Here is a 24,656-nt window from a genome sequence, read left to right as displayed (position 1 = left end):
ACATGAAGTCGCTCCAACTGGGAGCGACGTTACGGGAGCGACACCTCGAAGTCGCTCGCGTTTTCGTCGTCACGGAGCTCAAAAACTGCCTCGGAGCGACGTCCTAGAGCGACACCTCGAAGTCGCTCCATCTCCAGAGCGAGGTTTCGAGAGCGACACTCCAGAGTCGCTCGCGTTTTCGTCGAATCACGACGCGAGAGAAGGACTCGGGAGCGACCTCTCGCAGCGACACCCTCACGTCGCTCCCGAACCGGTCCAGGTAAGTTTTCTGACTCTAAACCCCGGTTTACTTCAAGTAAACCGACCCTAACCACCCTAGACCGAACCGGACGACCCTAAACCTACCCCCAGCCCCCGCGAATCCATCTCTATCACTCTCCCCTCCTCTCACAAACTCTCAAACTCTCTCAAACTCACCCACACCAAAAATCCCAAACCTTTCTCAATTCTCACCCAAATCGACTAGTTCTTGTTTCTAAATCCAAGCTTTCGCCCCTGTAGCCTATTCCTCACCACCCATTCACCATTTCTTTTCATCCAAAGCAAGGTATTGAGTTTTAAAATTCAAATTCGTAGGTCCATGAACCCTAGGATTTAAAAATCGAAATTTGGTCATTTTCTTGCTAGATTGTGGTGAAATAGACTAGGGAAAGCTTATCTATCAAGTTGGGTTGTCGAATAAACGGTGAAATTGAGTTTAATTTGCACTTTGGCAAAGTTAGGGTTCATGGATTTGGGGGTTTTCGAATTTGACCTTAATTGGGTGTGTCTGTGAGTGAACTAGATGCGTTAAGGTGTTACAAGAGTGAGAATCATTGCATTGTGTTGAACTTGAGTTTAAATTGATAATTCATTTGTTAAGTTCACTTTTGCAAATTTTCACTTGCAAAGTCTTGCCCTTCTTTACTTCCATCTACTTATCCCTTTTCAAGTTTTTAATATTTCAGGTGAAAATGGTTAAGAAGACAAAGGGAAAGTTGGAAGCTGAGAGGCAAGAAGCTGAAAGACAAGAGTTTGCACTAAGAGGAAAAGCTTTCCCTCCGAGCCAACTGGCTCAGGGACGCAGAAGACTGTTCGACAGCAGACCTTGGCTGCAAGGAAATCGAAAGAACAGGAGAAGAGGGCAGGGAAAAGTGTAGCAGTTCCCATCCATGAGGAAAGTGAAACTGAGAGTGCTGATGAGCAGGCACCTACGAAGAAAGCCAAGATGTCCAAAGGCAAAGGGGTTGCGGTTGATCGAGATAGGGCGAAAACTCCATCTGTGGAGGAGCTGTATGATCACTTGAAGAATGAGGTCACTTGGACTCCAACCAGGTTCGCCGACCTTGATCTGCTGAAGGAGTTGGGTCTTGACTCTGACATTGAAGAGATGCTAGGACATTTGAAGATGCCAAAACTCCTCACCATGGCATATCCTTTCTACAAGGATGTCACTTGTCAGTTCTTATCTTCTCTTGCGGTCACTTACCACGACACCGCGCATGTGAGGCAAGGATGGGGAAAAATCAGTTTTAAGGTCAATGGACGAGACTACAACATGAACTTCAAGGACATTGGAAGAGTCATGGGGTTCCAAGACCTAGAAGACCACTCCCTACCCAAGTGTGAGAACCTTCCCACGGAGCTTTGGAAGTTGATCACTGGAAACAAACACACTACTACCGGGGCTGACAAGAATTCACACATCCGACACCCGTCCGTACGTTACCTCCACAGGATGCTAGTCCATGCATTCTACCCACGGAAGCAAGCTGGTACGGTTACTGAGGAAGACATGCGACTGCTCTGTCCGGCTATCCGTCCCTACGCCCAACCTGGAGTTTTACCCCTTCCCAACACCGACATCTATGCTACCTTCGGGATGGTCAGTTTCTTTGTGGGTCGTCTCCAGCACTACAGAGACTGGGCGTGGTCCACCACTGACTCGCGCCCAAAGATGGGGATAGGTGGAATGATCACACCACTGCTCCAATTTCTGAATGTTCCCTTGGGAAAGGACGCAGTGGGACCGAAGTTCATTGATGGCACCTACTTGAGGATTGCTACCTATTTTAGTGGGATGTATGGGAAGGACTACGTCTACCACTACTATTTGCAGGGCAAGCCAGTCGAAGTGGTTCTTCCAAACCGGAACCTGACGAGTTTAGAGATACCTGGAGCTATTAGCTTCAACATACCCCAGGAGTACTTTCTTGGAGAACACGGGCCTCTCGATCCAGTTAATGCTGCTCCATCAAGGAGAAGAAGTGTTCCTACGCGACATGACTCGCCTGTTGCAGACCCTTCTGAGCATATCTATGGACCTCCGCGCTACTACTTCAAGCCACATGACGGAGTTCTTCCCCCTGGAGCTCTTCGTGATGCTCATGACCACATTAGTCGCCTTCAGAGGTGGAACAAGGCTCAGGACAGAACGATAGAAAAGCTGAAGGATAAGTGCAAGGCGCTAAGCAAGACGGTAAAGAAGCAGGCAAAGACCTCAGCCAAATTCATGAAGAAAGTAGCTGATGTCTTAACCAGGGGGGGGGATAGCTGGATGTAGCTCAGCAGACTTCGCTTTCGCGAACACCTCGAACCCCCAGCCTCCACCTCCGCCTGATGCTCTTGGCTTCCCCCTCACTGCTGCGCAGCTTCAGCGTAAGCGGAGGAACCCACCCACTCAACCTTCCATTTCCGGTAACAAGTCCCCATCCCTCGCTTCTTCTGATAGTGAGGACGAGATTGACGAGGTTGAGAGCCACCCATGGTATGGAGGCTCCGGTTCAGCATCCGGTGGTTACTATACCACCTTCCCACCTGACGACGACGATGCTGGGGCATCAGCCCCCACCTACTATCCATAGGAGGTACTTCTTTCTCTCCCTTGTATATACCATTCCCTTTTTACATATTAGTTTTCATTTCGGTATCTCTCTCTTTACTTGACAACACAGAGACTGTGTAACTCAAGTTTGGGGGAGGTACCAAGCATTTGATCATGTTTTCTTTGATGTTGTTTCATGAGTCATGTATTGCATACCTATTTGCATAAAAAAAAAAACAATTTCATTCAGTTTGCATCATTTTGCATTTCTAGGAGAGTCTAGGGCATATAGGTTGCATTCACTTGCACTGGGAGCAATGATTTTAAATGCCTTATAAAGAACACTACGTTTCACCTGAAAAGCTATGCACCTCTCGAAAAGACTTGCATGTTTCGTGCCTTGAAAACTCTCTTTGAAACTTGTTGATTGCTGAAACCTACTCTTTGAAGCCAACTACAACCCTATTTGAACTAAACGAACTTAATGCTTCTTGCTTAGGGTCCCTTGTGTACCGAGTCATGGCTATACACACTTGAGTTGTCACATCTTTTATGCCAATCTTTTTTGACAAACTCTAATGGTAGACCACTCCCAAAAACCTTTCCCTCCTTTTAAGCTTTCATTGTTTGATGAGTGAGGCCTTCTTAGGAAAGTCTTACATGTGCATAATGTTGAGAGTATCGGGAAAAATGCTTGATCTTCATTCTTACTAGATTAGGCACATCATTGTCTAGCCATAGATGGGGGTGAGTGTTGTAAAGTTTGATTTGGGAGTTTGAGAAAATGGAAGGAAAAGAGTGAACTCTTGTGCTTAATTGGCTAGTCTTTATGGGATAAGTAGAGAAACTTCTACCTCAGTTTATGAAAAGTCTTGGCCCCCGAAAAAAAAAAAAAAAAAAAAAAAAAAGGGGGCTAGCAAAACTGTTTAGAGCTAAGTTTTGTTTTGAAGTTGAGAAAAATCCTTATGAGATTTCAAAGAAAAGAGTTTTGTCGTGCAAGGTGTTCTTGAGATCTTTTGGTGAGAGATGTGAGTTGGGCTTGACATTTGGGAAAAATTGTGTAATTGTATGTTTGGGAAAAGGGTAGAACAATGGAGATTGAGCATTGTATGCATGAGTTGGTCCCTTTCTTAGATATATTATGTGCAATGTCAAGGCTACTTGTTTCGAGAGTAAACCACCGTAAAGATTTTATGTTTCGAACCTTTTGATTCACCTCCTTTTGATTCACCTGAATAAAAGCCTTCCCTTACCCAAATGACTTGGACCGACTGACCATTTGCAAGAATTCACTAGATGTTTTGTGCTTAATGAATGTGAGAGTTGGTTGATTTGAATGTGTGGATGCTTGATGACGAGTGTAGGGACAAAAGGAGTTGAGATAGGCCTAGAGAAGCTAGAGTGTAATAAGAGAGTGTGCTAATCGTGTTTGCTAGTTGTGTTTCTTTTGGCTATGAGCTCCCACCTTCAAACCTCTCTCCCTATGAGTTCTAGAAAGTTCACTTGTGGACAAGTAAAGAACAAGTTTGGGGGAGTTGATATCTTGCATATTTCTAATGTTTTATCCATTCACCCATGTGCATTTTGATCATATAGATTAGGATTTAGCCATGTTTAGGTTGCATTTTGCATACATGAGTCCTTATCAGGTATTGGAGTACCACATGGAGTTCTTGGAGACATTTGGGTGCAATTGGAGTCCAAAAGAAGTGTTTAAAGTGATCATTGGGCGAGCACCTTACCGGAGCGACCAGTCCGGAGCGACACCGTCAAGTCGCTCTGATCTCCCTATCAGAGCGACCTTACCAGAGCGACAAGGAAGAGTCGCTCGCGTTTTGGTCACCCGGAGATGCGAGAACGAGTCCGGAGCGACCTCTCGCAGCGACACAGCGAGGTCGCTCCCGAAGCATGGAGCGACTACTCGGAGCGACGAGCGGAGGTCGCTCATGTTTTCATCACTCGGGAACGCGAGAACGAGTCCGGAGCGACCTCTCGCAGCGACACAGCGAGGTCGCTCCCGAAGTATGGAGCGACTACTCGGAGCGACGAGCGGAGGTCGCTCCGCGTCTTATTTCTGCTCGAACTTATGATTTCTCAAGGGCCTTTTGGTCATTTCATGATGCACGTTTTTATTTTCTAAACCTATGTTTTAATACTTTGTAAGCCACCAGGAGGCAGATCATCTTTGTTCTTAAGAAAAACCACCAAAAACTCTTGGAAAGTCATCTCTTGAATCAATTGATCAGTTTTGTTATTGAAATTCTGTGTTCTTATATTTATTTTCTTTGTGTTTCTCTACATGATTAATCTGAAATCCAGCATGGGTTTAAGAGGAATCATGGAGATTAGTGAGTAATCCCCCTTTGAATTCATGGGTTAGGGAGATTAAGGGTGATTAGGTTAGAGCTAGGATGTTTTAGTGTAGATCATTCATATTTCCTTGCTAGCAGAGTGAACCTAATGCATCTTCTGAGTTGGCCACTCAGTTGTTGATTCTTAGGCATTTCTCACCCGAAAGGTGTTCGAGGAAATGCCCGAGACAACTCTTCCTAGCTTTTAGCATACTTTGCCAAAGACATTTGTTGTTAGAGGTGCTAAGATAGCCATTGGACTTGCTAGTTATGATTACTTTCATATCGTTCAACCAAAGACATTTGATGCTTGGATTGTGTTAGTAAATGAACATTCATCTAGACATAGACTTTGTTTAGGATTGTGTCTAAGCTTAAGGTTGATAGTTTGATTGATCGTTTGCCATCCTTAGTTCGAAACTTGATCACCCGATGTCTAATCCCTATATCCATGAGTTCTCTTTTCCCATAGTTAAGAGAGTATCATTTAGTTATCCCTTTTAGTTAGTTATAGTTTAAAAACCCTTTTAAAAACCATTGGTTGCACTTAGATTAAGTGATTACTTGCATTCTCGGTGCTTTCACATCTCTCAGAACTGGTTCGACAATCATTTATACTACAACATTTGTCTTAGGAGCCTTGAAAACTCCTAACATCAAGTTGCGAGCTACCCAATATCCTGATTTGACTGTATACTGTCCATTTTTAATAAAACTCCAGTAGAAAGTATCACGACGATGAGTGGTGCTTATAGCCTGACACCTTATGTAAGGTATATCAGCAGGGTCAACATAATTCTCCAGTAGTCCAACATCCCATTCTTTCAAATATTGGTTGATGAGATCACTGACTCTCATATTCGAATGCAGTACTAGGGCCAAAGGCCGTGCTGGTCTAGCTGGTGTTGTCGGAATCCAAGGATCCTCCCACACCTTAACCTCATATCTTGAATGTACTTTATGTCTGATCCCCAACAATAGTAATTTCCATGCTGCTGAGATACAGGCCCACACATATGATGGATTGTTTACAGAGACTATTCGTAAAGGCGAACACAATCTGTAGTAACTTCCCTTTAATACTCTAGCCACCAGCGAATCAGGATATTGCACTAACCTCCATAATTGTTTTGCCAGTAGAGCAAGGTTAAACTCATGGATCATACGGAATCCAATCCCGCCTTCCTCTTGTGGTTTGCAGACCTTTTCCCATTTTGCCCAATGAATCCCTCTCTTTCGGGGGGTTCGAGCTCCACCAAAATTGTGCGATAGCACTAGCAAGGTTTTCGCATATAGGGAGCAGGAAAGTAGACATAACATATGTCAGAAGTGCTAACAAGATAGATTTAATCAGAACCTACTTTCTGCATTTTGATAGCCATCTGCCCGTCTATCCATTCACTCTATGTTATCTTTCAGAAATGCAAAAAGTTTGCACTTGGATCCGCTAATATCTTCTGGAATTCCTAAGGATGTTTTATATTATTGTTTAGACATAAGATTAATGATTACATTATTTAGAAACATATATAGTATCATAATATTGTTTTCATAATTATTTTATAATAGAGGAATGTATTGAATTTAAAATCTTACAAAAAAATGTTGGGTAGAAGAGAATATTTCAGTTTTTATAAAAGCGATGTTAAAATCGTGAAATAACCAATTACGAATCAGAAGTTCTTGATTTTTTTTTTAAATGTAAATCAGGAATAAAAAAAATTCTACTATATATTAATTGAGAAGTCAATTTAGTGACTTTTGCTTACGTGTCGATCATAGGTAAACTCTTACAAAATTGTTATAATTTGATTGGTCGATGATTTTTAATTTTTATTTATTTTATTTAGATCTAAAAAGAAAGGTAAGTCTCTATCCAATTAATATCACTTGCCAAATAATTTACATAATATTACAAATAATGATTTATGGTAACTAATTGTTTATAAAATACATAAAATAATAAACAACAAACTGTTTATATAAATTAATATAATGATTTTATATTCTTATTTAAAAGCATTATATTTTATACAAATTATCATAATAACTATTAACATCTTCTAAAGTTCATATTATATGCTTTATAAATCACTACAAAAAAAAGAGATAGATTAAATCACTTAAATGGTATCACAAAATTAAGTGATTCTATTTTAAATTACTTATTTGTAAATGATACCAATATATATAATTTACCATCAATTGTAAAAAGTGATATGTTTATTAATTTATTTGACATCATTTCCATAAAGCGATATATTTTTTTGTAACTGGTTTCACTTTTAAACAAGCGATGTTATTATTTATAATTAATATCAATTAAATAAATGATGTAGTTATTTTCTTTGTTGCCATCACTTATTAAATAATACAAAATTTACATCAAGAAAAATTAGTTAATAATAATACGTACATATATATATACCATGAAATAAGTTTTTGTATTAATAAGATACATGTGATAAAAAAAATTAGTTAAAATTTATCTTAAAATATAAATAAAGCAAATATTAATTTGTGTTAAAAATGAAAGAAAATAGGGTTAGCCGTCATTACCGTTATTCAGGATCAAAACTAATTATTTGCAGCTTTTGATCCTCTTCTTCTCAAATTAGCTTTTGATAAAAGAGTTAAAGCTTTAATACTAAGAGACAACAAATTGAAAGGTAAGTTTCTTTACAGATGGTAATCAAATTTAAAATTTTATTTTCGCACTTAAAAGAGTTGTTTCTATCTCTTTCTCAGAAAAACAACGGAGTTTCAGAAATCACCAATGAGAAATTTCAAAGAATCAAGACTACATACGATATAAGGTAACTTGACTTCATGTTTCAGTTGACTAAGAGTTAAATATGTTTTTCTAAATTATAAAGGCGAAGAGTTATATACATTTTTTTTTGTATTTTTCAGATTTTGATGGATAAATCATGGATAAACAAATCACGTTTATCTCAAGATTACCGGTTAGGAGTGAAAAATTTCTTCGAATTTGCCTTTGGCAAATCTAATGCACGCATGTGATATCTTGCATATTTACATTGTTTTATCCATTCATCCATGAGTATTTTCATCATATAGATTAGGATTTAGCCATGTCTAGGTTGCATTTTGCATTTATTGTCCTTATTAGGTGTTGGAGTGTGCCATGGAGTGATTTGAGATGTTTGGGAGCATTATGATCCAAAAGGAGGTGAAAGATGAGCATGGATGGAGCCTTTAGAGAAATATCCTGCTGCTAAGATTTTGTGGAGACACAGAAAATTGAGTTAGCTTTCTAATGGAAGTGGTTTCAAGTCATTTGGAGATGTAATGAAGGAGTTATGATCAATTTACTAGAGGCATATCCATCCTGGTCGAGCATCGCAGAGTGACCTCTCAGAGCGACCTACCGAGGTCGCTCCCAGCCAGAGCGACCAGCCAGAGCGACTAGCTCAAGTCACTCCCAGCCAGAGCGACCAGCTCAAGTCACTCGCGTTTTGACGGGTCGAGACACAAAGAAACGCGTCGGGAGTGACCTCCTGGAGCGACTATGCTAGGTCACTCCGCGTGTTTTGCTTGGACGATTTTTATGTTATTTCAGGGGCCTTTTGGTCATTTGTTTTGATGTTTTTACACTTTCTAAACCTAAGTTAAGTACTTTTTTTAAGATTGGAGGCTGATAATCTCTTTTCTAGAGAAGAACTAGTAAAAAACCTCTTTTGATTCAGATTTCATTGCTTTCATCTTGTGTTCTTGTTGATTTCTTATCTATTTCTCTACATGGTTAATCTGAAATCCAATATGGGTTTAAGAGGAATCATGGAGATTAGTGAGTAATCACCTTTTGAATTCATGGGTTAGGGAGATTAAGGGTGATTAGGTTAGTTCTAGGATGTTTTAGTGTAGATCATTCTTGTTCCTTGCTAGTAGAGTATTCCTAATGCATCTTTTGAGTTGGCTACTCAAAAGTTGATCAATAGGCATTTCCCACCCGAAAGGTGTTTGATGAAATGCCTGAGACAACTCTCCTAGACTTTTAGTATACTTTGCCAAAGACATTTGTTGTTAAAGGTGCTAAGATAGCTAATAGACTTGTTAGTAATGATTGCTTTCATATTATTCAACCAAAGACATTTGATGTTTGAGATATGTTAGCAAATGAGCATTTATCTAGACATAGATCTTGCTTAGAATTGTGTCTAGGCTTAAGGTTGATAGTTTGATTGATCATTTGCCATCCTTAGTTCGATACTTGATCACCCAAGGTCTAATCCCTATGCCCATGAGTTCTCTTTTCCCTTAGTCAAGAAAGTATCATTTTGTTATTGCTTTCTAGTATTAGTAGTAGTTTAAAACTCATCTAAATCATTGGTTGCACTTAGTGCTTTGATATCCCTCAGAACTGGTTCGACAATCACTATACTACAACATTTGTCTTAGGAGCCTTGAAAACTCCTAACATCAGCATGGTGAAATGTCCGTGTAATCGCTGCACTCTAGCCAAATCTAAAACAAAAGAAGAAATCGAAGGTGATCTGATATGCTTTGGTTTTTTAAATTCTTACACGAGCTGGATATTACACGGAGAGGATACATGTGTCACAGGGAATGCAAGAGTACCGTCTGATACTAATCAGGTTGAATTAGATTCTACTTTGAATCTTTTGGATGATATTTTTCCTGATATCAGTACCAATATGCATGCTGAACATGGATTTGGATCGTCTGAACAATCTATGGACACTGAAAGACCATCAACTTCAAGTGGAAATTATGAAAAGGAGAAGGTTTTGATGAGTCGTTTGCTGACTATAACCAAGAGCTCAATCCAGGATGCAGTAAGTTCACGAAATTGTCTTTTATATTGAAGTTGCACCATATCAAATGTATGTGTGGGATCAGTGACAAGGGTATATCCATGGTGCTTGATCTGATGAAAGAAGCTTTTACACATGCGAAGTTGCCAGATTCATTTAATGACATGAAAAAATTTATTCGCAAATTGAGAATGACTTATGAATCAATTGATGCATGTCCAAATGATTGCATGTTATATTGGGAAGCGGATGCAAAAAAGGAAAAATGCAAAGTTTGTGAAGCCTCTCGTTGGAAAAACAATAATTCTACAGAGAGCATTGTTTCTGGATCAGAACACAAAAAAAGTAAAGCTCCTGCCAAAGTTTTGCGTTATTTTCCTCTAAAACCACGATTACAACGTTTATTCATGTCATCAAAAACTGCTATCCACATGAAATGGCATGCATCTGCTAGTAACAATGATGGTAAGCTTCGCCATCCACGAGACGGAAGAGCTTGGAAGGAATTTGATTAAAAATATCATGAATTTGCATCTGATCCAAGAAATGTCAGACTAGGATTGGCAACTGATGGTTTTAATCCATTTGGTACAATGAGTAGTAGTTATAGCATATGGCCAGTGATGTTATTTCCTTATAACTTTCCACCGTGGATGTCAATGAAACAGACATCTATGATCCTTTCTATGGTTATTCCTGGAAAAGACATGCCTGGTAATGATGTTGATGTCTACTTGCAGCCACTTATCAAAGAGTTGAAGGAGTTGTGGTTTGATGGGATTGAAACAGTAGATGCTTCCACAAAACAAACATTTGACATGCGAGCAGCTATCATGTGGACAATTAGCGATTTTCCTGGTTTAGGAAATTTGTCGGGTTGGAATACATATACATCATCAGCTTGTCCAAGCTGTAACTATGATGGCATCGGGCAACATTTACTGCATGGAAAAAAATTGTTTTATTGGTCATCGGCGGTTTCTTCCATTAGATCATGGCTTTCGTCAGAATATAGCACATTTTGACGAAAAAATAGAAACCAGAGCTCCTCCACCAGCCACATTGACAGGTTCTACAATTATTCATCAATTGGAACAAATTAATGTTACTCTTGGTAAGAAAAATGTTTCAGTGGGAGTTGGAAGAAAGAGAGATCGAAGTGATAGTGGAAGATCTAGCACTCAGCAATGGAAGAAAAAAAGTATATTTTTTGATCTGCCTTATTGGGAATTTACAATGCTACGACACAATTTGGATGTCATGCATATAGAGAAGAACGTGTTTGATAATCTAGCCTACACACTGCTGGGTGACAAAAACAATCAAAAGATAATCTGAGTGCTAGAAAAGATCTTCGGAAGCTAGGTAAACGTTCTGACTTGTGGCCTAATGATAATGAGAAGTATCAAAATGCATGTTTTTCTCTTGACAACCATGGGAAAGACACTTAAAAGAAGAATGCAAAACTACCAGATGGGTATGCTTCTAACTTATCAAGTTGTGTTGATGTTAATGGTCGAAAGATATCAGGCTTTAAAAGCCATGATTGCCACGTGATAATGAGAGACTTATTTTCAGTTGCAATTCGGAATCTCCTCCCAGCAGATGTGTCATCAGCCATTGTCGAGCTTTGTCAGTTTTTTAGAGATATATATGCAAAGGTCCTTGTTAAACATAATTATTTTGCCACCGTTAGTTTTAGTCAAACATTTTTGTTTTATGCAAGAAAGAAGATTCAGTTTTGTGAAACTTATTTGTATTTGTGTTCAACGAGTTTGATCAAACAGAGAATATACTGCTTACTACTTATTAACATTGAAGATCAAGAAAATCAATATTTATTATTACGTTGTCTTGCGTAGATAATCCACTTTATTTTGTTGGAATGGTTAGAATTAAGATATATATTATATGCTCATTTGATTTTTATATTTTTTCTGATGAACAAGATAATGATGGAAATATTGAAGGTAAAATGGTAACATCTAAAGATGTCTGGAAATTTCAAAACAGTAGAGTGATTGTGCATTTTGACGAAGATAGCGGTCAACCAATTGGAGAGTCTGGAGGTCTACTAGGATCATGGATATGTCAATTAAGAAATGATGTGAATTTGCTACCCATTAACTACAGTGATTGGAGGTTGGTTAGTCCTCACATCAAGAACAAGGCGTGGGAAGTAATTCAGGTAACACATAACATCTTTATCAGTTGTCATAATTTTGAACTATTTTAAGATATTATTTTGGTCTGATGAATCATTGTATGTTTTATTTTTTCAGTCCAAATTCAGGTTTGATGATCCACAAATGAGAAAATCATTTGTCATGGGTGCATTAGGAAGTAGATGCAAGGATGTCAAACTACGTCTTTGGAAAGAATATAAGCGAGATACTCTAACTGAGACATTGCAGAATCGACCTCAAAAGGTTCCAGAATATCAATGGGGTCAGTTTGCCCATATGAGATTCACTGAAAATTGGAAGGTATAGTTGATTCGTTAAATAATTATATCAGTTGTATATAAAATAAAATATTAAGTAACTATTTATGTATGTGAAATTTCAGAAAATGCAAGAGCGGAATACTGAAAACCAGAAAAAACATACCATGCCTTATGTCTGTGGAAGAAAGAGTTTTTCAAGAAGAAGAAATGAGATTGTAAGTAAATTTAGTTTCAGTATAAAGCAAGTTTAATTAATATACTGATATTGTATATTTTTATGCATGTATTTTTACAAAGAAAATCAAGACCGGGAAAACACCACGTCGAGCAGAGTTTTTCATCGAGACTTGCACATAACCTAATGGAAGCTTTGTATGTGAAGAAGCAAAAGAACGCGCGGTTAGTTTTATTTAAAAATTCTGTTGATTGATGAGTTAATTATACTAGATATTTATCTTTTATTTGTTTATTAGGAAGCACTTACTACATTGTTGAGCCAAAACCCACACAACACAAACAATGTTACAGCTAGCTTGGACGATGAATATGCTCAAGTTTTTGGTCCAGAACGTCCAGTGGACCTACACCTTCAAACTAGTGTGCCGCTCAACTGTTGTTCGTGGACCTACACCTTCAAACTAGTGTGCCGCTCAACTGCAAATAGACAAGATGTAGAGAATTCTGAAATGGTTGTTGAGTTGAAGACACAAGTGAGTGAATTATCAGATCAAGTCAAAGGAATGACTACATTCATCCAGCAAATAATTGGTACTTCAACAGGTGAACATGTAATTATATCATTTATTCGTTAAATTACATTACTATACTTTGGTATATAGAACTAATATGTTAACTAAATATTTAGGTAAGAGAACGGGCTACAAGTTTTGATGTTGCTTTTGCTAATATACCAAATCCAACGTTTGCCAACATACCAGATCCACCAGATCAGGTAAATGTATTTATATTTTACTTGTACTACATTAATACTCAAATGAGTAACATATTTGTTGTCTAATTGTATCTCACGAAAATGAGTGATTGTGTTGATGGAAATATTCAAGCGGAGGATGTGGTAGTGCTTAACAATACTTTCAGTAACTTTGAACTTTTTATGTTGTCTGAATTTGCATGATGGAACAACTATGTAATTTTCTTTCTAATACATTAATTATTAGTTTTGGGTGTATTTATCTAATTATTTGATTTTATTTTTATATATCTTTATTAAAATGAAAATTTGTTTATATTAATGTACGTATATTATAAAAATATGTAAATAAAAATAATCTTTGTATCATTTTCTATTAGTGAAATATATTAAAATCGTTTACTAAAATTGATATATGTTTAACATCATTTATCTAAAAGTGATAACAATATTTTGGATCGATTTTTTTTTGTAAATGATACAATTTTTGAAATCATTCATGGAACTGATATATGCTTAACATCAATTATTTACAAATGATATAAATATTTTAAATCACTTGTTGTAAATGATACTACTATTAACATCATTTCCAAAAACTGATATTACTTTTACGTCAGGTAATAGTAAATGATTTAAATAATTGCAATCAATTTATTAAATCAACACTAATACAAACATCATTTAGAACAAATGATATAAATAGTAACATCATTTGTAACAATTGACACATACTAACATCACTTAAAATAATTGATGGAAATATTTGTTATTTTTTACATCAGTTTTGAACAAAATGATACAAATTATTTGTATCACCAAAAACTAAGTCATTTATTTAAGTGATGTTAATGTTTTTACATCATTTATAAGTAATACAAATATATAAAATAAATAATTTAAACTAACTTTTTTTTGTAGTGAATCATCTATAAAAACATTTATCAAATTATTTATCTTGGCTTATTGTATATTTTAAATTATCATAAGAGTTTGTTGATCAAAAAAAAAAATTATCATTAGAGTTTGTAAGTCATCTATAAGAGCTTATAAATTAATTTATAAAATATTTTTTTAAATCTCATCCTACTATCATACTATATATTAATTGAGAAATCACTTAAGATATTTTCGCTTTTGTGTCGATCATTTATGAAATCTTAAAATATTGTTATAAATTGATTGGTCGATAATTTTAATTTTATTTATTTTATTTTAATTTTTATTTATTTTTATTTTATAAACAGTGAATATCACTTGCAAAAATCTACATAATATTACAAATAATTATTTGTGGTAACTATTTGTTGAAACTATAGAAAGAATAATAATGCTTGATCAATTTTTTATATATTTGTAAACTACATAAAATAATAAACAATGTTTTTTATTAAAATTGATATAATGATTTTATATTCTCATATAAAGCTTTATATTTGTATATAAAGTATTATAATAACTATTAATGTCTAATAAAATTCATACAAGCTTTATAAATCATTCATACAATTATAAATTATGATAAGAAGTTTTAAGTCATTTATATAAGCTTATAAATTAATTTATAAAATCTATTTTGAAATTTCATTTTATATTAAATAAGAAATCTCTTAATTAATTTTTGTTAGGTGTCGATCATATAGAGAGTTTGAAAAATAATATTATAATTTGATTTGTTAATGATTTTTAATTTGTTTTTATTTTATGAGTAAGAAAATAAGTTCTAGAACCAGTTTTATTATTATCCAAACGACCTAAGTATATTGCACAAAATTATTTATGGTAATTAAATATGTGATTTATATAATATATATAATGCTTCATAAAATAATTTTTAGGAATCAAGTATGTCTAAACTGTATAAAATATTTCAAAAGTTTCAGTATATATTATATACCTTCAAAACTTAAGTAATTTTGTTAAAACTGAATCATGAATATTATACATAACTAATTTTAGTAAAATTATCAATACAAAATATCAAAAATTATTTAAAATAGACGTAATTATCTTTTTTTTTAAACAATTATTCTTAGAAAAATATCTAACAAAAAACACATAATGATAAAAACATACTTTAATTCAAAAAATTATAATAAATATATTGTTACAAAACATTCAAACCCGCAAAATCGCGGGCATCTACCTAGTTATATTTTATAAAACGGTCATTCTCGCAAAGTAAATTCTATAATCTTTGTATCAGCAACCAAAAATAAAAAACCTTTGTATTAGCAAACGCACATTTGCGTAACTCAAAATGCACAAATACGGAAATAACCAAAGGTTCTTTTAGTAACTTCGAAAAGTTTAATCCTAAAACTGTAAACAATAAGGACTTACAAATAAATAGGAAAGAATTGAAGGCATTATCCCGAAAAAGGATCAAGGTCTCTTTTCTCTCTCCAGAACTCGCTTGTTCATCTTTCTTCTCGACACTCGTCTCTGTAACTGAGAGAGACCCAAAGGCCTCACCTTTGATCTAAAAAAGGTAAACCCATCGATCCCTTTCAGCTTTCCCGTTGTTAATTTCACTTGAAATCTTCAAGTTTGCCTCGATTTCTGTTAAAAGGATTGGTCTTTCTTTAGACGAGATCCATCTATGCACTGAGTGTTTAAGCTGCAAAACAGGTACTTCCATGGAGGAACAGAGAGAAGAAAGTGCGTCAATTGGTGATTGCAAAGCGCCCTTGGAGGAAACAGGTAAGGAACTAGGGTTAGCTTCTAAGTCTGAAACCCTAGATGGTGAAGTTGATGTTCCGGTGAAGGAGCCATGCGTCGAAGATGTTTCTGATTCAGGTGTTGGTTCTGTTACTAAGGATGACGTTGAGAAGGGTGTTAGCTCTGATGATGTTGTAAAGACTGGTGAGCCTGAAACCGAGAGAGATGCTGGAGCTGTTGATGTGAAGCCGGTGAATGGTGAAAGTGCAGGTGAAGAGGAGAATGAAGTGAATGACGAGGAGGCAAACCATGTAGCTGAACAAAATGTTCAAACTGAGAAGCCCCAACAAAGCTCAGTGGATGGTGAGACGCTTTCTGTCGCGGAAGATAAAGCTGGCCAAGAGAAGGAATCAGGTGATGGAAGTGATGATGCCAACATGGATGTTGATAGCAAACAGGCGAATGAAGAGAATGTTGGATCCGAGACCAACTATGGTAAGGATTCAGAATCTGTGCAAGTTCCAGAGGAGTCTACTCAGGAAACAAACGAAGAAAACCCTGCTGCTGAAACATGTGGTGAAGTAGATACAACCCATAAAGAAGAAAATGGAGAAGCCATGGATGTCGATTATACTGAAGAGGAAACGCTGGAGAAGCTTGTTTTGGATGATGCTGGTGCAAGTATGGTACCAACCCAAGATGTTCCAATTACTGAAGCTGACAGCAATTTAGTGAAGGGAATGGAAGTTGATGAAAGGAAAGATGATGCTGATATGGCAGTTGAATCAGCAAATCCAAAGAGTTCCAGTGAAGATGCTGCTCCAGGTGAAATTGAACAGTTGGATCAGAACGGTCTTTTTGATCCAAGGTCTGATATTACCAACTTTATTGATTTCAGTGGTGTATCCTCTTGGTCAGGAAATGTACAAGACCTCAAAACTGAATCTGGGAATCTATCATCTTTGAAAGAGGATAAGAAAGCTACTCTCACCGCAGAGGAAGTTGCCACCGAGGAGGATGGTGGTAAAGTAAGCTCACATGCTGAAGGTGTTGAAAATGAATCCAATGAAGCACCTGTTGCTACAGAGTGTCCAGAAGAGGCTTCTGATGCAATTTTGGGATCTGATGAAAACCAAGACGGGAAGGATCAACAAGACACAAGGAGGGAGGAAGATGACACTACTCATGAAGCTCCAAGTATCGATCAAAACCAACAGCAGGAAGATACAGTAATGGAAGAAAATCCTGACAACTCTGACTATGCTGAAGTTGGAACAGATTCTGATATCAAGACCAATGGTGTGAAACGAAAGGCTGATGTCCTGAGTGAACAAAGGCCCTCCTTTAAGATCGGTGCATGCATAGCCAGAGCTGCTAGTCAGATGGCAGGATCTCCTTCTGTTCTCAAGGGTAGTAGTAACCTTGGTGATGAGACTCTTTCTGTTGAGAGCTTTGTATCCCAGCTTCACTCTGCAGCAACAGACCCTGTAAAAGAGAACGCTGTGTCTGAAATCGCCTCTGGCTTTTTCTTAGATTTCCGAAACTCATCGGCTTCGCAGCAGTTTGTTCCAGAGAAGGCAAGCAGCAAAAGAGGTAGATCCAATTCGAGCGCAGCAGTTGGAACCGAAGCATTTGAGTTTGAGGAAATGGGAGACACATACTGGACTGACAGGGTGATCCATAACGGTGGCGAAGAGCAAACGCCAGCTGCTACAGAAAAAGAAAACTATCAAGTTGTGCCTGTTGAGCTGAAACCTGCTCAGGTCAAAAGGACTCGTCGTCCATACAGAAGAAGACAGTCTCAGATCAGTTACCCTCTTCCTTCAGCTTCAGACAAACCGGCGGACTTTGATGAGAATGCACCAGCTGAGCTTATAATGTACTTTTCCGAAGCGGATGCAATACCTTCTGAGAAGAGTCTGAGTAAAATGTTCAGGCATTTTGGACCAATAAGGGATTCACAGACTGAGGTTGACGAGGAGAAGAATCGGGCTAGAGTAGTATTTAGGAAGGGTGCTGATGCCGATGTAGCTTACAAGAGCGCAGGAAAGTTCAACATCTTTGGGACGAAGACTGTGAATTACGAGCTTAGCTTTACAATCACTGAAACATTCAAAGTTAAGCCTTATGTTGTGTCTTTAGACGAGGAGGAAGCAGCGGTATCTCTTCCTGCTTAGATGTAGTTTTGATTCAAGCATGGTTCAGTTCAGGTAAATCTGCTTCATTACCTCCTCTGTGATTTAACTTGTTTTGTGCAGCTTCTGATGGCTCATGCTTGAATGCTTACACACACACATATATATATATATATATATATATATATATATATATAATCCACCGGTTTGGAGGTTGATGTGTTGTTAATAGCTAAGGTGTAAAGTATAAACTCTTAACGTATAGAGGGTAAGACCGAGAAGAATAGGATATATACATAGTGACATAGTGACCATGTCTTTGATTGTTTTGTTTTGTTTTCTTAAGAAGGGCATGTGTGAATTTCTTCAAAGGGATTCGAAAATGAGTTTGGATTTCAACAGTGGTTGTTTTTTGTGTTTCAGGTGAAAACAAGTGGCAGTCATCAAGAAGAGAAGTAAACGATGAAGTGGCTCTCAATGGAATATGGAGGCTATTGCTTGTGCGTTTGTGGACCTTTTAGGTAGAGAGAGAGAGAGAGAAATTTAGGATGTGTAATAGTTTGGGAGAATAATATGTATTTTCTGGAGACCAGAGTTCTTGTTAATGTGTCGTAATATGTGGGAGTCTAGAGAGTCAATCTTCCTCTTTCTTGTTCTTATTGTTGACTAAAAAAACATTTGATTTTCTGTTACTTTCAAATGATGTTAGTAGTGTTGTTAAAGTGATTTGCAGCATTAAATCTAGATCAGTATTTGAAGCCAAACTAAACCGAATGTTAGTATCTGATGATGCCAAGTTACAGGGTGATGCCTCCTCAGCTTCCTGTTCACTCTTTTGGTTTTGGATCAGACCATGACGTGCTTCAGTGGTCTCTGAACTCTTGCATAGTGCATTGGTGGACTCGTTCAGCCCTTACTCTCTTTTGCTTCGCAACCAAAGCCAAGGTAACAAACAAATTTTGACATCAAACCAATAATGCTTGTGTACCAGTGGAAGGACTCTGGTTTTGTTTGTAAAGAAACAAGCAAGAGAATTGGAGGAATGTAACATAGATATACTGAATCAAATGGGTTTAGAGTTCTATAGTTTCCATGATGTATCTATGCAAATGTGTTTTGTAATAAAAACTTCATTTCCTATATACTCAAATCTCACAAGTTGCACATATATATATATATATATATAACTACTACACACAAGCATTAACACACTCATCACACAGCACAAAAAGGAGAGAGAAGGGAAGACACTATAATGTTCCTGGCAAAAAGAGAGAAAAAATCTACTAGCTTAACAATACAAATCTCATGGAGCTCCGTTTCTTGATGTTCATGATCTACCTTTCTTCATCCTTGCATCTCGCTGGTTCCGGAAGTGGCTGAGGAGTTGCTGTGCCTGCAAAGAACATCACTATTCAGATATCTAAACCACAACAAGAAACCGGACTTGGTTTTGTTATACTCTTTACCTTCTCTTTTGCTCTCTGTGTACCAGACTGAGACAAGGCAACAAGTGGAGGTATTGCGCCTTCTTGCAACACCAAAGTGCAAAACTTGGGACTGTTCAGACACAACTGAAGCAGCACAGAAGCTGCATTCTCTTTCCCTCTCTGAGACCCTGAATCAACCGTCTCAACAAGCAACGGTATCCCACCTTCCCTCACAATCGCTTGACGCCCTTCTCCAACTGCAGAAAGATTCGCAAGAAGAGCAACTGCTTTATCAACCATCTCTAGTTCCGGATCCAACAGCTCCACAAGATGCTTCACCGCCTTGGCTTGCACAATACGAGCCTTGTTCTCATGAGTTATCGAGAGATTGAACAAAGCAGACGCAGCATCTTTCTTCCCTCTGAACGTTCCCTTTCCAAGAAGATTCACCAGAGCCTGTATCGCTGCGTTACACTGCCCTATTCTCTCCCTGTTGACTTGCAGAACAGATAGACTGAACAACGTTGCTGCTGAGTTCTCTTTGGCTCTGTCATTACCTGTGCTCAAAACATGAACAAGCGGCTCTATAGCCCCGGCTTCCGCAATCATGGCTTTGTTTACTTCACTTATCGAAAGATTCAGAAGAGCAGTGACTGCATGTTCTTGAGTTAGCACTTCTTCCGAGTATAGAAGTGACAGCAGTGGAGTGATGGCACCGCAACGCCCAATGTGAACACGGTTCTCAACGTTGTTAATGGTCAGATGACGTATCTCAGCTGCAGCAGCAGTCTTCTCTTTGCTAGATCCATCTTTAAGATCTTGTACCAGTTTCATAGTATGTGAAGAGCACTCACTATACACATGATCCACGTTGCTTGAACTTTCTGAGTGTTTCTTGGGAGACATCTCACTGCAGCTTTGGTGGTTCTCTTGAATACTTTGCGTCTCATTTGTCACTGAAGGGACATAATCAACAGAAGAGACCACACTGCAAACTGATTCACTCCTGCTGTGAGTATAAGACTGCCCTGAAGAAGAAAGTTCGAAGTTCTCAACATCCTTGCACTGAGACTCCCCGCATAAACTGGCAGGCACGTTGATCTTCACTTTCTCAAACCCATTTCCAGTTTCAAGAGACGATCTCGAGGTAAAACTGCTGCTCCTCAAAGAAAAACGAAAACTCTCGGTTCGGTTGAAGTCATTAGAACCCATGTTGTTAGCCATGGATGAAGCATCACCACCACCATCAGAGTTAGCAGGAAGGTTGATACTGTTTTCCTCCAACCAACTCGCTATCATAGCCTTAACGGTGTAATTAGGAATGAGTTCTTGATGAGTCAGCACCTGCCTCGTCCTGGGACAAACATCTAACCCGTTATCAAGCCATTTCTTGATCGATGTTCTGTCAAATGTCTGTCCTGAAGCTACTATTACAGGATCCAGCATGAGTTCTGTTGACAAAGGACACCGGAAATAAGGAGGTATTGAGACGCCTTTAGCCACTTCAAAAAACTCGGTTTTGAGCATATGTTCACGGATGCAAGAGACGAGATCTATCAGTTGGTCGATTTGTTCAATCTTTTCTTTGGACTTGCTTGTCTGAGATCTTATCCTCGCCTTCTCCACAGCAATGCTTTCCTTTAAGAGATCCTGGTTTGATATCAATCCCATCATCTGAATAATGCTGTCAAGATCATCAGTATCCAAAGGCACAGTATCCTTCATGTGTTCAGACAGTGTCCTTTCTTGCTTAAAACATTCAATCTCCTGCATACACCGCTGAAGTAAATTTACCTCAACACCTTGTACACTTGAAGTTACAGGACTTGACTGTGATAACTGAAGAAGTATGCGATTAATCTCCAGTGAACAAGTCTGGACCTTCTCCAACAAAAGCTCGGAGTGAAACACCTGCACACACACAACTCAATGAATGATGCAAAAAGAGAGAGAGAGAGAGAGAGAGAGAGAAAGAAAACTGAAAATGAGAGCTTGTTCATCAACTTACACCAAAGAGCTTGCTCAACTTTGGGGACCAGTCCTCTAAGAACTCCCTAGCCTGGTTAACTACAGAATCCAGATCTTCGCAGGCGCTGTTTAAGCAGTCATCAGGAGGTACTTTGCAATCAACAACATCATCTAGAAACGGTTTCAAGAGCTTCAACAAGTGAACCACATTTCCAATACATGTTTGGATGGGCTTGTATCTTATGGTCTGGCATGCAACCAGATGAAGGTAACGAGATATGCTGTTAAGGAGGCATCGAACCGGCACAGGATCCATTCAAAACTACAAAGCTGAAGAACACACCAACAAACATACATATCAACTTATGGAACATTCTATTATAATATTTCAGAAATCAAAGTTTAAAATGACTTAACACACTAGAGCCTAATATGTTTAATATGAAAAAAAAAAAAAGAAGATGTATCTTTAGCTTAGTTTTCTGTAGGAACACAACATATTAAAGCATTGACTTTGACCCATTTGTCTGAAAGACACACTTGACTAGATTGAGTCACCTCTAGTGGCAACTAACACAATAGACATCATGATTTTGAAAGAGTGTTGGTTCCTTAGTATTCAAGCATAATGTGTTTTATATGAAGAAAAAAGAAGGAAACTGTATCTTTAGCTTAGTTTTCTCTATAGGAACACAACATGTTAAAGCATTGACTTTGACTCATTTGTCTGAAAGACAGACTTGACTAGATTGAGTCACCTCTTCTCTTGTGGAAACTGAAGTAAAGGAACTAACTTTAAAACAGAAACTTGACATTATCAACAGATGTTTCTGCTTTCTAATTTCACTTTGACCTAATTTAAAACTATTTTCCCAGTCTAATAAAGTGGGAAAATATGCAGAAATATATAAATTTAATTACACAAACACACACACAAGTGGGACTTATTCCTCTAAATCTGATAAATTCTCAAATCGATACCTAAGAAGAATCATTCAACAGACCCATCACATCGCATAAACAGTAAAACCCAGAAGAAAGAAATTACAGAAAAACCCTAGCAGGCTTATTACAAAGCTAATGGTGAACTCGAGAAAAACAAGAAAGGAAGCAACTTTGTTCGTACAGAGAGAAAGATTAACAAAGAAAATGTGAGTTTGAGAATACCCAGGATTCAGCAGGTTCTGGAGGAGCTGGAAGAGAGCGAGGTCGAGCTTTCACAGGAACAATGCGATCACTGGAGAGCTTGGAGGGGAATAGAGAAGAGTTATTACCCAAATTATCGAAAGATCGGTTCTTTGCTTACACGAAGAGAGGAGAGAGAGAGAGAGAGAGAGATTTTAAGACAGAGGAAAGAGTAAACAGTAAGTGTTAAGTAATGGCTGGGGGCCCCCAAGTTGGAGGTTGCAGGTATCTCTATTGTTTTCTTGCGTGGAGTTAGTAATCTAAAAGCTGTCTATTTTTATTATTTTTCTTCCACGTTTCTGATGTTATAAATTTAAATTTAAAATAATATTATTATGTTTTATAAAAAGTGACATTTAGTTGCCTTGGCAAAAGACTAGAGATTAAAGTTGAGATTGTGATTTTTAACATTACTATCTTTTGAAGATTGGTAATAATAATGTCAAAGGGGTAGACAATGTGTATAGTCTTTGAGATGAGAAGGCAGTACAATGATTAATCTTTGTTAGGCTTTCTAATTTTGAGTACATATGTGGTGTGACTGAGAACACTTTGGTGGGGTGTGACAGAGAACACTTTGGTGAAAGTGTTATGAGTGATAGAGAGGAAAAAAAAAGGATAAAGTAAATGAGAGTTAAACCAATAAATATAACTTATTAGGGCCGTCCTACGGACGAGATTATAAATAAAAAATAATTAGAATAGCTAGAGTAAATTTTTATTTTAAAATTTGATATATAAGTGACAATTAGTCAAATGCTTTGTTGGGTTAAAACTATACTATATATATATATATATTAATTATTTGTGCTTATATTATACTGTAAATTATTGATTTATGTTTATTCCTGCTTATATTTTACAACTCCAAAAACTGTTAAATTTCCATTGAGATTGTGTGTTTTCTGGTTAAATATTTTTAACAAAATACAAATTATCACAAAAACGTATGAAAAAAGTTTACAGTAAAATATATTTCATATAAACTAATTTATAATGTAAATTTTTATTTTAATAGTTGCATTATATTTTTAATAACAATTATTATGTAATAAAAAGATAACACTATTTTATTTTTTTCTTAATACATATAATAAGATAATAAAAAGCTTCAGACATATTACACTTTATTTTTGATGTATTTCTCTACAATTGTATTTGTTTTTTGGATTTAGAGATATTTTATTTTATTTTTATTTTATAATTTCTTATTTAGAGAATGTAAAAATTAAATACTCAAATTACTGTGATAAAAAAATATACATCATTGATTCTTTTATATGCTACTATATTTGTAAACTAAGTAAACATATTATCTAAATATACGTCTATAATTTTCTAAATAAATGTTATTGAGTTTTTTAGGAATATGATTTTTACATTAATTTCTTTATATATAATTAAGTTAGTGTAAATTTAGAAAATTGAATAAAGTTTGTTATTATTAGACATAAGTTTTATTTTATTTATTAGAATTTTGCTTTTTTATTTATTCTAATAGCTGAGTTTTTCAATATTTTTACATATGCACAGATCATTTTATTTTAATTTAATATTTCAGGAAAACATAAGCTAAAGAGTCATCAACTTCATAGTTATTTTGCTCGTTTTTTAGACTTCAAAATTTTGGGAGTGTGAAAGTTGAGAAAATGTAATGCATATATAAAATTATAAAGTTCATAGCATACATGTGTACATTTGTTCGTGTTTCTTTTGGATAACAAAATAACTACATATGCAATTCAAAATAACATGTTCAAGTATTAGAATTTATACAAAGCTTATCCTTTATTCTATAATTTTAGCAAACCAAACTTTGGAATTTGATATTATATTAAGTGATAGCGTCATTGATATATTTGTCAGACCTCAGACCAAATATTTGCACGAACTACTAAATTGACTTTAATTGATATATATATAGTATGAAACTTGAACAACAAAAAA

The 24,656-nt window shown here is 36.6% G+C and overlaps 2 protein-coding genes and 1 pseudogene across 3 annotated transcripts; 2 read left to right on the top strand and 1 right to left on the bottom strand.

Annotated features, from left to right (window-relative positions):
* Positions 1-10,546: 10,546 nt before the first annotated feature.
* On the top strand, positions 10,547-15,441 carry LOC106393987 (annotated as a pseudogene).
* Positions 15,442-15,683: 242 nt separating this feature from the next.
* On the top strand, positions 15,684-18,852 carry LOC106391257 (uncharacterized protein DDB_G0290685). 2 transcript variants are annotated; one of them, XM_013831865.3, is made up of 4 exons: positions 15,684-15,821; positions 15,962-16,816; positions 16,910-18,201; positions 18,550-18,852. In XM_013831865.3, exons 2-3 carry the CDS (start codon positions 15,970-15,972, stop codon positions 18,166-18,168), a joined length of 2,106 nt encoding a protein of 701 aa, XP_013687319.1. In that variant the 5' UTR covers positions 15,684-15,821; positions 15,962-15,969; the 3' UTR covers positions 18,169-18,201; positions 18,550-18,852. The 2 variants fall into 2 exon arrangements, with proteins under 2 accessions (XP_013687319.1, XP_013687318.1); XM_013831864.3 differs by having other exon boundaries at positions 15,962-18,201.
* A 388-nt stretch (positions 18,853-19,240) lies between these two features.
* On the bottom strand, positions 19,241-22,929 carry LOC106391256 (U-box domain-containing protein 3). The gene is made up of 4 exons (XM_048754882.1): positions 22,692-22,929; positions 21,565-21,854; positions 19,596-21,467; positions 19,241-19,522 (listed from the first exon to the last, which is right to left on the bottom strand). The coding sequence occupies exons 2-4, from the start codon at positions 21,838-21,840 to the stop codon at positions 19,457-19,459; spliced, it is 2,214 nt and encodes a 737-aa protein (XP_048610839.1). The 5' UTR covers positions 21,841-21,854; positions 22,692-22,929; the 3' UTR covers positions 19,241-19,456.
* Positions 22,930-24,656: the final 1,727 nt, after the last annotated feature.

Source organism: Brassica napus, chromosome C4 (genome assembly GCF_020379485.1).
Source record: "Brassica napus cultivar Da-Ae chromosome C4, Da-Ae, whole genome shotgun sequence".
Lineage (NCBI taxonomy): Eukaryota > Viridiplantae > Streptophyta > Magnoliopsida > Brassicales > Brassicaceae > Brassica > Brassica napus.
The sequence above is the reverse complement of the archived record's forward strand: the minus strand, read 5'-3'. Positions and strand labels throughout refer to the sequence as shown.

Coding starts and splice junctions, on each gene's coding strand:
- LOC106391257 (XM_013831864.3), top strand. CDS start 15,970: ATGGAGGAACAGAGAGAAGAAAGTGCGTCAATTGGTGATTGCAAAGCG.
- LOC106391256 (XM_048754882.1), bottom strand. CDS start 21,840: ATGGATCCTGTGCCGGTTCGATGCCTCCTTAACAGCATATCTCGTTAC. Junction 21,468..21,564: donor AGTTGAGCAAGCTCTTTGGT/GTAAGTTGATGA, acceptor GTGTGTGTGCAG/GTGTTTCACTCCGAGCTTTT. Junction 19,523..19,595: donor CACAGAGAGCAAAAGAGAAG/GTAAAGAGTATA, acceptor TGTTCTTTGCAG/GCACAGCAACTCCTCAGCCA.